The following is a 12396-nucleotide window of genomic DNA, read 5'->3' as shown; positions in this document are numbered from 1 at the left end:
CGGGGTTTCACCGTGTTAACCAGGATGGTCTCGATTTCCTGACCTCATGATCCACCTGCCTCGGCCTCCCAAAGTGCTGGGATTACAGGCATGAGCTACCACGCCCAGCCAAATGATGTATTAGCTTTTTAAAGGATGTCACTTGAGTCCAATCTGTGTTTCTGACTCACAGAAACAAAATAAATGAATCAAAAGCTCTTGTTTTTTTATCTTGATGTAGAACAAATCACCTGCTGCAGTAACAGAACCAGAGACAAATAAATTTGACAGTACCGGATATGATAAAGACTTAGTAGAAGCTTTGGAAAGAGATATAATTTCCCAGAATCCCAATGTTCGATGGTAAGTCATATCACAACCAAATAACTGGGTGCTGATGTTGCTTTTCGAAATGGAAAATGGAGAATGTACAGAAGAGCAGAACTTGAAGACAGACCTGGAGTATGTACAGCATGAGCATAATTTCCCTGCATTCAGCCTGTTCCAATTTTTGTCTGAGAGTCTGAGGTTTTTGTTTTTGTTTTTTAGAGACAGGTTCTCACTCTGTTGCCCAGGCTGGAGGACAGTGGCTTGATCATAGCTCACTGCAGGCTCAGACTCCTAGGCTCAAGTGATCCTCCTGTCACAGCCTTCCAAGTAGCTGGGACCATAGGTGCACACTACCACATCTAGCTAATTTTTTAAAATGTTTTGTAGAGATGGAGTCTTGATCAGGCTGGTCTTGAACTCCTGGGTTCAAGTGATCCTCCTGCCTCAGCCTCCCAAAGTGCTAGGATTACAGTCATGAGCCATTGCACCTGGCCAAGGCAATGATTTGTATGTATGTGTGTTGCTTATTATCTATAGCATCCTAGAAATGTTTCTTTTATTTTCTTTTAGAGCAGTGGTTCTCAACTTTACTAATATTACATGTAATCAAAGATCTGTAATGTATTACAGTGAGTTAAAGTTAACTTTTCCCCAAAGTTAGGTATATTATATTTCTGTTAAAACCTTAATGATTATTAGGTATGGGTTTGAATTATATTAAAAAATATTGGGGGCCGGGCACGGTGGCTCACACCTGTAATCCCAGCACTTTGGAAGGCCGAGGCGGGCAGATCACATGGTCAGGAGATCGAGACCATCCTAGCTAACACGGTGAAACCCCGTCTCTACTTAAAAAAAAAAACAAACAAAAAAAATTAGCCGGGCATGCAGTGGGCCGAGATGGTATGGTACCACTGCACTTCAGCCTTTACGTTAGAGTGAGACTCTTTATACAATGAAAATAGTTTTTTGTTTTGTTTTGTTTTGTTTAACAGAAATTGCCACATGTAGCAGTAGTAGTAGGTACTCTAGTGGTTGGAGATGACTTTATAGCAATCTCTATGATACTCTTTAACCTTGGCATCTACCTCTTAATAGAGCTGGAGGCAAAGCAGCTATGTTGTAGCGTGTCTTTGCCTTATACCCTTTTTATTCTTTATGCTTTTTTTTAATTAAAAAAATGGGCTAATTGTTTCTAAATCATGGAGGTTATGGAATGAGGACCATAAAAGCAGGAGTTTAAAATGAGATGACACAGAACCCTGAAGAGTGTGCCTGTAGACTATGTTCTCATGATCCAGGCTAAAAACTGTCAACTGCCAAGAACTGAAGAAAACATTGTGCTCTTTATATATCTGCTGGTTGACATGGTGGGCCTCATTGCAGTGTTAGTCCACCCGTGCTCTGAGAGAGGCTCACCATTCTGTCAGCAGCGCATATATCTGCTGGTTGACACGGTGGGCCTCATCACAGTGCATTAGTTCACCCGGGCTCAAAGAGAGGCTCACCATTCTGTCAGCAGTGCAACATCGTGTGCTTCCAGTGGTTCTCATGAGTGACTGCATAGGCATGTATCATCTAAGGGGTTGTTAATAAAATGTCCTCTCTTTCAGGGATGATATCGCTGATTTAGTAGAAGCTAAGAAGTTGCTTAAGGAAGCTGTAGTGTTACCAATGTGGATGCCTGAATTCTTTAAGGGCATTAGAAGACCATGGAAGGTAAGTTTATTACTGTGATGACATTGTCAAAGTAAATGGCAGCATGTTGATATAGACAGCCAATATTTATCTATATTGGGAAAAGTGGAGGGAGAAAGTAGAGTAAGGAAATTTTTAAATTAAAAGGTATATGTTGTGCTGCTGAGAATTTTGTTAGACCATAAGCTATTGCAAGATTTCTAGAATAAGGAATACATACAATGTGATCTTTGGAAAGTGGAATACACAGCATTAAAATTTAGAATTTGGCTGGGCGTGGTGGCTCACGCCTGTAATCCCAGCACTTTAGGAGGCCGAGGTGGGCGGATCACCTGAGGTCAGGAGTTTGAGACCAGCCAGACCAACATGGAGAAACCCCGTCTCTACTAAAAATACAAAATTAGCTGGGCATGGTGACGCGTGCCTGTAATCCCAGCTACTCGGGAGGCTGAGGCAGGAGAATTGCCTGAACCTGGGAGGCGGAGGTTGCAGTGAGCCGAGATCACGCCATTGTACTCCAGCCTGGGCAACAAGAGCAAAACTGTGTCTCAAAAAAAAAAAAAAAAAATTAGAATTCACCCCATTTAGAATGAGCTTGTATTTGCAAATATGACCTAGTCAGCTAGTGCAGAAATGCTTATTATGTCATGTTGCATGATTGTAACCTGTATTTTGGGGATTGTTCTCAATAAATTAATGGGAAATACCTGCATGTGATAAATACTTTTTAAAGTCATGGGCTGATCTAAAAAAAGACCATCAAAAAAGCCTTTCTTGGATTTGGAAGACACACTAATAGGTAACTCTGCATGTATGAATAGTTGTAAAAATTCTTTATACATTAAGTGATAAGCAAGATATAAAATGATAGACATACTTTGAATAAATTATATATATATATATTTTGTTTGTTTTGTTTTGGGACGGAGTCTTGTTCTGTCACCAGGCTGGAGTGCAGTGCGATCTTGGCTCGCTGCAACCTCTGCCTTCCAGGTTGAAGCGATTCCCCTGCCTCAGCCTCCCGAGTAGCTGGGATTACAGGCACGTACCACCACGCCCAGCTAACTTTTTTTGTATTTTAGTAGAGACAGGGTTTCATGTGTTGGCCAGGATGGTCCCGATCTCCTGACCTCGTGATCTGCCTGCCTCAGCCTCTCAAAAGTGCTGGGATTACAGGTGTGAGCCACCACGCCTGGCTGAATAAATTATATTTTTAAAAAACCTAATTTGTCTGAGCAAAAGGACAATCAGGATATAAATTCAGATTTTTTTTTTTTTTTTTTTTTTTTTTTTTTGAGACGGAGTCTCGCTGTGTCTCCCAGGCTGGAGTGCAGTGGCGTGATCTCGGCTCACTGCAAGCTCCGCCTCCCGGGTTCACGCCATTCTCCCACCTCAGCCTCCCAAGTAGCTGAGACTACAGGCGCCCGCCACCACGCCCGGCTAGTTTTTTGTATTTTTAGTAGAGACGGGGTTTCACCATGTTAGCCAGGATAGTCTCGATCTCCTGACCTCGTGATCCACCCGCCTCGGCCTCCCAAAGTGCTGGGATTACAGGCTTGAGCCACCGCGCCCGGCCATAAATTCAGATGTTAATGGTACCTCTGTTAGGGTGTTGATATTATAAACTACTTTTTCTCATCTTTGAGTTCCAAATTTTTAATAATATGGTTATCTTCTTTTTTAATGGGAAGAGTAAATTTGTGACAAAGTTTATCTGTTTGTCTTTTATTTGTCTTGATATTATATATAAGTTGGTTGAAATTTCCTACTTAGTAATGACATTTTTATGAATTAGAACAATAGCAGATAAATCCTCTGCTTAGGCTATTATATTCGCAACAGGGAGTACTGATGGTCGGCCCACCTGGCACGGGGAAGACGCTCCTTGCTAAAGCAGTAGCTACAGAATGCAAGACAACATTCTTCAATGTCTCTTCATCAACTCTGACTTCCAAATACAGAGGAGAATCTGAGAAGCTTGTTCGTCTTCTGTTTGAAATGGTGAATGTTTGAGACAGCTCTAATGATTCCTTACCTCTCTAAAAGGGGAGAAAGAGAGCTGTAACTATCTCCAGTGTATGGAATAGTTAGGCAGGGTGCCATTTTGCCCAGAGTATGATTCGGTGTCCTTAAAGCTAGCTTTCTTTACAAACATGAATAATTAGAGTTTCTCTTTGTCTCTTTTTCTCCAGATGTAGATCCAAATCTACCAGTTTTGGGGCATGCTCACATTATGGGATCTGCATTACTAATCTTCTGTAGGAATCTGAAATTATTGTGTTTTTTAAATCAATAGGTTTAGTTATAATATGATAACCACAGTATTGTAACAATGATGCCAAAAGGTGAGAATCGTAAGTTATTGTGGAACTTAGGTTATCTCCAATCTATTAACTATATCAAATGCCTTCATTTTAATGACCTAATCTTTGGATTAGGTTCTTTCTTCCACCAATACAAATCAGAGTACCAAGAGAAGAAATGTAATTCAACAAGTTCTGATAGAGTGTTTAGATTGAATTCCACAGCCTTTTAAACTTCAGACTTTGTTAAGCTTCACTGATTACTTCTTGCCTCTAAGAAACAGAGTAGTTTTATGTAATTAGGATAGAGTTATGCTATTAGTGACAAAGATGTGAATGTTTTTTTATTTTGAAATGGGTTCTCACTCTTGCCTAGGCTGATATGCAGGAGCATGATCACAACTCACTGCAGCCGTGACCTCCCAGGCTCAAGTGATCCTCCCATCTAAGCGTCCCAAGTAGCTGGGACAATGGACATGAGCCACCACACCCAGCTAATTTTTTTTTTTTTTTTTTACAGATGGGGTCTTGCTGTGTTGCCCAGGCTGATCTCGAACTCCTGGGTTCAAGTGATCCTCTTGCTTCAGACTCCCAAAGTGCTGGATTTACAGGCAGGGGTCCCCAGTCCTGGTCAAGACATGAATTCTATTCTTTTAAACAGGGTCTCATTCTGTCACCTAGGCTGGAGTGCAGTGTTACAATCTCAGCTCACAGCAGCCTTCACCTCCTAGCCTCAAACGATCCTCCCACCTTAGCCTCCTGAGTAGCTGGGACTACAGATGTGCACTACCATGCCTGGCTAATTTTTGTATTTTTAGTAGAGATGAGGTTTTGCCATGTTGCCCAGGCTGGTCTTGAACTCCTGACCCCAGGTGATCTGCCCTCTTGGCCTCCCAAAGTGCTAGGATTACAGGTATGAGCCACTGTGCCTGGCCTTTTTTGGTTTTTTTGTAGAGATGAAGTCTCACTATGTTGCCCATGCTAGTCTAGAACTCCTGGCCTCAAACAGTCCTCTTGCCTAGACCCCATAAAGTGCTGGGATTCCAGGCAAGAGCCATTGTGTTCAGCTTTTTTTTTTTTTTTTTTTTAAGATAAGCTCTCACTATGTTGTACAGGTTGTAGTGCAGTGGTTATTCACAGGCACAATCATACCGTACTGCATCCTCCTCTCTAAGCCTCCCAAGTAGCTGGGACTTCAGGCGTGTACCACTGCACTCAGCTTTCAAGCCTTATTTTTATTGTCCTTAGGGTAATGAACTCTCGAGAAATTAGCCCTCATTTTTGTCATAGTTCCAGCAAAAGTCCAACGATTAATATTTGGCCTGTTTTGAGTTTCATATCTATGCCTAAACTCCTTGTTTTTGATCAGAGAATTGGAGTGCTCTGATTGGCCAGGCCTGAATAAAACCCCTGGAGCTCCAAGTAGAGTTAGCCTCTTTTAAAGGAGTGGAATAGGAATGAAAGAGGGGCCGGGCATGATGGCTCACTCACGCCTGTAATCCCAGCACTTTGGGAGGTCGAGGCTAGCAGATCACTTGAGGTCAGGAGTTCGAGACCAGCCTGGCCAACATGATGAAACCCCGTCTCTACTAAAAATACAAAAATTAGCCGGGTATGGTCGTGTGCACCTGTAATCCCAGCTACTTGGGAGGCTGAGGCAGGAGAATCGCTTCAACATGGGTGGCAGAGGTTGCAGTGAGCTGAGATCGTGGTGTTGCACTCCAGACTGGGAGACACAGCAAGACTCCTGTCTCAAAAGAAGAAAGAAAGAAAAAGAAAAGGAAGGAAGGAAGAAAGGAAAGGAAGTAAAGGGAGGAAGGATGATTTGCAAATGAAAAAGAGGCTTCTTTTACCAGATGTGTGCTGTGCAGGGAGAACCAATTGGTGTCCTCTACAGTACCTTCCTGGGCCAGCTAAACCCAGGACACATAGCCTTTACTTGAAGTCAGATCATTCTACATACCCTCAGTATGTGGGAAGAATCAGTCTAGTCACTTTTGCTTGGTGTGGCAACAGATTGAAATTTAATTTGTGTTGATGTAGGTTCTTTTGATAGATGGTTCCTAACTAAAATTTGAGAATTTTCTTGGATGTTTTAATGATGATTAAGTTCACTCTTTCCCTCTCCATTTCTTGAAAAAGTACAAAAATATTTATACATAGAAACCCAAGTATTGACTCTTCTTTAAAGATGAAATTATCCTGCTAGGTACAGTGGCTCATGTCTGTAATCCTAGCATTTTGGGAGGCCGAGGCAGGAAGATTGCTTAAGTCTAGGAGTTTGAGACCAGCCTGGGCAACATAATAAGACACCATCTCTACCAAAAAATATAAAAATAAGCCTGGTGTGGTGGCACACACCTGTAGTCCTGGCTGCTCGAGAGGTTGAGGTGAGAGGATTGCTTAAGCCCAGGAGCTCAAAGTTGAAGTGAGCTAAAATCTTATCACTGCACCCCAGCCTGGATGACAGAGCAAGACCCTGCCTCTTAAGAAAAATAAATAAAAAATGGTTGCATTAGAAGCCATACTTTAGCTGTTCTAATTCTATCCCATCTCCCCAATATTAGTGTGAAAGATGCACAGTGTGGCAAGCTTGTTAGCTGTTTTGTTGTTTTCTTTCTTTCCTCGTTTTAGAGACAGGTTCTCACTCTGTCACCCAGTCTGGAATACAGTGGTGTGGTGTGATCATAGCTCACTGCAGCCTTGAACTCCTGGCCTCAAGGGATCCTCTCACCTATTCCCCTGAGTAGCTGGGACTCGGGCACGTGTAACCACACTCAACTAATATTTTAATTTTCTGTAGAGATGGAGTCTTGCTATGTTGCCCAGGCTGGTCTCGAACTCTTGGGCTCAATCCATCCTCCTGCCTCACCCTCCCAGTGTTGGGATTACAAGTGTGAGCCACTGCGCCCAGCCTCCCTCAGCTGTTTTCTGATTGCTAACCTGTGGATTATTTTAAAATGAAATAGCTTGGTATTGCATGATTTTTTCCTTTAGGCTCGATTTTATTCTCCAGCCACCATATTTATTGATGAGATAGACTCCATTTGTAGTCGCCGAGGGACTTCTGAAGAACATGAAGCAAGCAGAAGGGTGAAAGCGGAGCTGCTGGTTCAAATGGATGGTATCTATGTGTTTAGCATGAGTTGACCAGGGACGGGAGGTTGTTAGGTATGGTGTCTCCAGCTCCAGTTGGTCAAACTTTACTCATACTGCTAACCCAAGGCTTTTAATAGGTATTCATAACTTCAGATGGACTAGAGGGGGTGGCAAGTAGTTCCTGATAGTGATAGTAATAGATCTGGTACACTGACAGTGGTGACAAGTCAGAATTAATGGCCACCCACAGGGCACCCTTTTGGTATATACAACTATCTTACTTTAGCTATGAAATTGAAATAAAAATAAATGCAGATAAATTGGCCTTAGAGTTTATGTATGCTTTGAAAAAGATTTAAAATTGTTATGTAGTTGAACTGATCTGGCTTTCGATTAAATCTATTTTGAGTCATATATTTGCTTACTACAGAACTCATTTTCTTTGGATTACAAATTCACATATGTACCACTTAAGTCTTAAGGAGGCTTGAAGACTATGCTTCCTTGTATTGTACTGAATATCTGATGATCTTTAAATAGCTGAGCTTTATTTGGTATAATCTAACTTAATATCTTTTTCACTCTCTCCTTACCCTTATTTTAGGTGTTGGAGGTGCTTCTGAAAATGATGACCCTTCCAAAATGGTTATGGTTCTGGCAGCTACTAATTTTCCCTGGGATATAGATGAGGCTTTAAGACGACGCCTTGAGAAACGAATCTATATTCCTTTGCCATCAGGTATCTTCTTTTCAGTCTCGTCAGAAAGCCTGTTAACTTTCAGGTAGTTTTGTTTAGAGAATTTAAAATTTGGTATTAACTAACTTTCCCGAAGAGATACATGAGGAGTATCTTCCCTTACAGTACTAGTTAGGCTAAATGCCTTAATAATAAATAGTAAGGAATTAAAAAGTAAAGAATGGCTCTTGAATTAAGCAAATGATCTCTTCTTAGAGATCCAGTTCTTACTGGAAAACAACATCTCACACAAAGAAGATTTGAGACAACAGTATACTATGTTTATGCTGCAGGCTTACATTTTAAAATTTGTTTCTACCATTAGCAAAAGGCAGGGAGGAGCTATTACGAATAAGTCTACGTGAGCTGGAATTGGCTGATGATGTTGACCTTGCAAGTATAGCAGAAAACATGGAAGGTTATTCAGGTGCGGACATTACCAACGTGTGCAGGTATGGATTATCACGGAAGCATAGGTTTTTGTAGGCATAAACTTCTAATATGAAGTTTCTTGGTTTTGTTTTTTGAGACCAAGTCTTGCTCTGTCACCCAGACTGCGGAGTAGAGGCGCAGTCACAGCTCACTGCAGCCTGAAACCCCTGGGCTCAAGTGATCCTCTGACGTGAAGTTTTTATGCTGAATTAAGATAGATCAATATCTTGGTGGTGGCTCACGCCTGTCATCTCAGCACTTTGGGAGGCCAAGTGGGAGATCACTTGAGCCCAGGAGTTTGGCCTGGGCGACATAGCAAGACCTCATCTCCATGAAAAAATTTTAAAAATTAGCTGGGCATGGTGGTGCCCACTTGTGGTTACCACCTGCTCTGGAAGCTGAGGCAGGAGGATTGCTTGAGCCCAGGAGGTTGACGTTGCAGTGAGCCATGATTGTGCCCCTGCACCCCAGCCTGGGCAACAGAGCAAGACCCTGTGTCCAAAAAAAAAAAAAAAAAAAAAAGATGAATAAAGACTCACATTCCAGTTTTTTGTTTTGTTTGGTTTTGTTTGGTTTTTTGAGACAGACTCTCGCTCTGTCACCCAGGCTGGAGTGCAGTGGTCTGATCTCAGCTCACTGCAACCTCTGCCTCCTGGGTTCAAGTGATTCTTGTGCCTCAGCCTCCTGAGTAGCTGGGACTACAGGTGTGTGTCACCACACATTTTTGTATTTTTAGTAGAGATGGGGTTTCACCATGTTGGACAGGCTGGTCTCAACTCCTGACCTCAAGTAATCCGCCTGCCTCAGCCTCCCAAAGTGCTGAGATTACAGGCGTGAGCCACTGTGCCCGCCCCCCATACATTTTGTAGACAGGGTCACAAATTCTGGTTTTGTTGGTGTTAGCAGGTACTGGTAAGATATCTGGGTATCTTTCATGTCAGTGAAGAGTCTACAGTTCATTTGAAAGCTGCAAGTTCAAGAAGCTAATGTTAGGATAAATTGTGTAAAATAGAACATCAATAATTGTCTTGGATTAAAAAAATTGTTGGTGCCTTTGTTCACTATATTATAAAATAGGAAATGATTGTGAAAAATATTGACTTGCCATATGCACAGAGTACAGTCTCATTCTCAGTGAACTTATCCTAAATGTGATAGAATAGCAGTAAAAAGAAAAAAAGACTGTCTTTAATCCAGCTAGTTCAAGTCGGTTTTGTCCTAATCTAAGTATCAGTAGAGACACTTAATTACCCAGGGGCGGCCGGGCGCGGTGGCTCAAGCCTGTAATCCCAGCACTTTGGGAGGCTGAGACGGGCGGATCACTAGGTCAGGAGATCGAGACCATCGTGGCTAACACGGTGAAACCCCGTCTCTACTAAAAAATACAAAAAACTAGCCGGGCGAGGTGGCGGGCGCCTGTAGTCCCAGCTACTCAGGAGGCTGAGACAGGAGAATGGCCCGAACCCGGGAGGCGGAGCTTGCAGTGAGCTGAGATCCGGCCACTGCACTCCAGCCTGGGCGACAGAGCGAGACTTGTCTCAAAAAAAAAAAAAAAAAAAAAAATTACCCAGGGGCTTGACTGCGCTCATTTCCTCCTCTCTGAAGTGAGCATCCCACACAGGGTTCTGAGGATTAAAGCTAAGGTGAATACATCAATCAGCTGTATTGCTATCCCTTTGCATAAATGGTGGCTGCTATTAAGGATAAAACTTGGTAAAAGGAAAGAGCTATTTGAATCTGAAGTTTTTTTTTTTTTAACACAAATAGAGGAGAAAAGGAGAAACCACTGAACTTACCTAGCTTTTCCTCTACATGGAGAAAATATTTAATTTTCTTAACAGGTTCTCTTCTGACTCTGTGATGCTTATTCTTCATTTTATTGAATAGTTATAATGAAATTCAAATTGCTAGCTTTAATACCCCTTTTACTTTTTCTGGGGCTTTATATTCAGTATTAATTATTTAAATTAGCATCCTATTTCATTACAGATTTAACTGCTTAAAAAACACAACAGGCTTTGTATTCCAATAAGCTTCTCCACAATACTACATATATATAATTAGAGAATGCTACAACAGATCAATTGAAAATGTTTCTATTAACAGGTTTTCATTTAACCAAAGTAACACTTTGTCTGTTGTTATTGTTGTTGTTTTTAACTTAAAACCTAGGGATGCGTCCTTGATGGCAATGAGAAGGCGCATTGAAGGTTTGACTCCAGAGGAAATCCGAAATCTTTCCAAAGAAGAAATGCACATGCCTACAACTATGGAGGATTTTGAGATGGCTTTAAAAAAGGTTTCTAAGTCAGTGTCTGCTGCAGACATTGAAAGATATGAGAAATGGATATTTGAGTTTGGATCATGCTAAATTCTCACATGTAAATTGTGAGAAATGTGCCTTAAGTGTTTGAATATTAAATGCAGTAATTCATTGCACTGAGTGCTATATTTTTTTTAACTTTCATAATGGTAAGATTTTTTTTAAACCCTTATGATTCTGAATAAAGGCAATATTTTTAAGCTGAAAATTTGTTTTACTTTAGCATTACTAGATTTCTATTTCACTGACCACAAATGTTACAACACAAATGTTACCTAGCTTGGAAAGCTGTCTTTTCTTTTTTATCTTTGCTTTTTCTTTTTTTTTCAAGACTGTGTTTCTTCCAACTGAACTGGCCATTCATATTGGGATTAGCCAACAGACCATAAGACAGACATCAATCTTGGCTCTTGTTTGAAACCAACAGCTACAATGGCAAACCACCACCTGTCTTGATTCGGGGCCTAGGAAAGCTGTCTTTATATGCACTTCTAACTTGGCATCTTCTCTCCCACTGTTTGCTGCTGTCACTCCTTCTAGGGAGGAAAAAATTGGCTCTAGCTCCAGTTAAACTTTACCCATTGCCTCTGGGTGCCTGTGGATAACTGAAAATCCCTGAACATTTTTACACAGTAGCTAATTAAAGCATGAGCCAAGCCCATAACACCTGGTGTTATGGTAGCTTCCCTTCACCTCCTGGGAGAGTTTTAAAGACACATTTTACTTTGCATTTTAAAAAGAAAAAATAAAAGTCTTACTTGACTTTGATTTTGCCTACATAAGAGGCTGCACTTTAGGCAAATAATAGGCATTTCTAAACCTGTGCTGCTCATAGTACTCTAATCACTCATTAACTCATGCATACTAAACATAGCTAAAGTAATAGTTAATGGTATAAGTTAGTAAGTGAAATAAAAGTTAATGGTATAAAATTTAGGTAAGATTTCCATGTGTGACTGCTTAGAAAAAAATAACTTACCATGTTATCACAACCATAGAAAACAGAGCCTCAGGAGATTGCAGACCTTGCTATGGTCCCAAGTCTTACTGAGAAAGAAAGAAGCCCGGATAGGGATCTTCTGACTGCAAAGTCTACACTCTCCAATAGACCATGTAGCCTCCTAAAGTTTTTTCTTCACTAGAATCTGTAAGCTTATGCTTAATAGATAAAATAAGACCATGTCATCATTTGGAGTTAGAACTGGTGCTTTCTAATAACTTACGGAATAAGAAAGGGTGTAAAGAAAGTGTTACTAGCTGGTAACTCTAGGATCAAATTATAAGTTGCAGGTTATTTTTTTTTTTCAGCAGTATTCCATGCAATGTAACAATTAAAGTCTGGCAAAATGAAACATCACTCCTTCATTCTACTTCTTGTCATCCTCTCCACCCCCACCACACACATATGTTTGGCCTAAATATAAAGTGGTCTCAAAAAAACCAACCATGGCCGGGCATGGTGGCTCACGCCTGTAATTCTAGCACTTTGGGAGGCC

At 41.1% G+C, this 12396-nt stretch overlaps 1 protein-coding gene and 1 non-coding gene across 3 annotated transcripts in view; one reads left to right on the top strand and one right to left on the bottom strand.

The window, feature by feature from the left end:
* KATNA1 (katanin catalytic subunit A1) overlaps nucleotides 1–11108 on the top strand; it is a 64930-nt gene extending 53822 nt beyond the window's left edge. The window contains exons 5-11 of one of the 2 annotated variants that reach the window (XM_015137143.3): nucleotides 221–342; nucleotides 1923–2028; nucleotides 3850–4008; nucleotides 7308–7434; nucleotides 8014–8148; nucleotides 8471–8597; nucleotides 10750–11108. In XM_015137143.3, coding sequence (XP_014992629.1) covers nucleotides 221–342; nucleotides 1923–2028; nucleotides 3850–4008; nucleotides 7308–7434; nucleotides 8014–8148; nucleotides 8471–8597; nucleotides 10750–10948 — 975 coding nt within the window. In that variant the 3' untranslated portion in view covers nucleotides 10949–11108. The remainder of the gene's footprint in view (nucleotides 1–220; nucleotides 343–1922; nucleotides 2029–3849; nucleotides 4009–7307; nucleotides 7435–8013; nucleotides 8149–8470; nucleotides 8598–10749) is intronic. The other variant, XM_028847201.2, reaches the window with a different exon arrangement.
* A 124-nt stretch (nucleotides 11109–11232) lies between these two features.
* LOC114677880 (small nucleolar RNA SNORA2/SNORA34 family) lies at nucleotides 11233–11367 on the bottom strand. The gene has a single exon (XR_003729308.1). It is a non-coding gene; the product is annotated as a small nucleolar RNA SNORA2/SNORA34 family (small nucleolar RNA).
* Between the last annotated feature and the right edge of the window lie 1029 nt (nucleotides 11368–12396).

The sequence above is a fragment of the Macaca mulatta genome, chromosome 4, assembly GCF_049350105.2.
Source record: "Macaca mulatta isolate MMU2019108-1 chromosome 4, T2T-MMU8v2.0, whole genome shotgun sequence".
NCBI lineage: Eukaryota > Metazoa > Chordata > Mammalia > Primates > Cercopithecidae > Macaca > Macaca mulatta.
The sequence above is the reverse complement of the archived record's forward strand: the minus strand, read 5'-3'. Positions and strand labels throughout refer to the sequence as shown.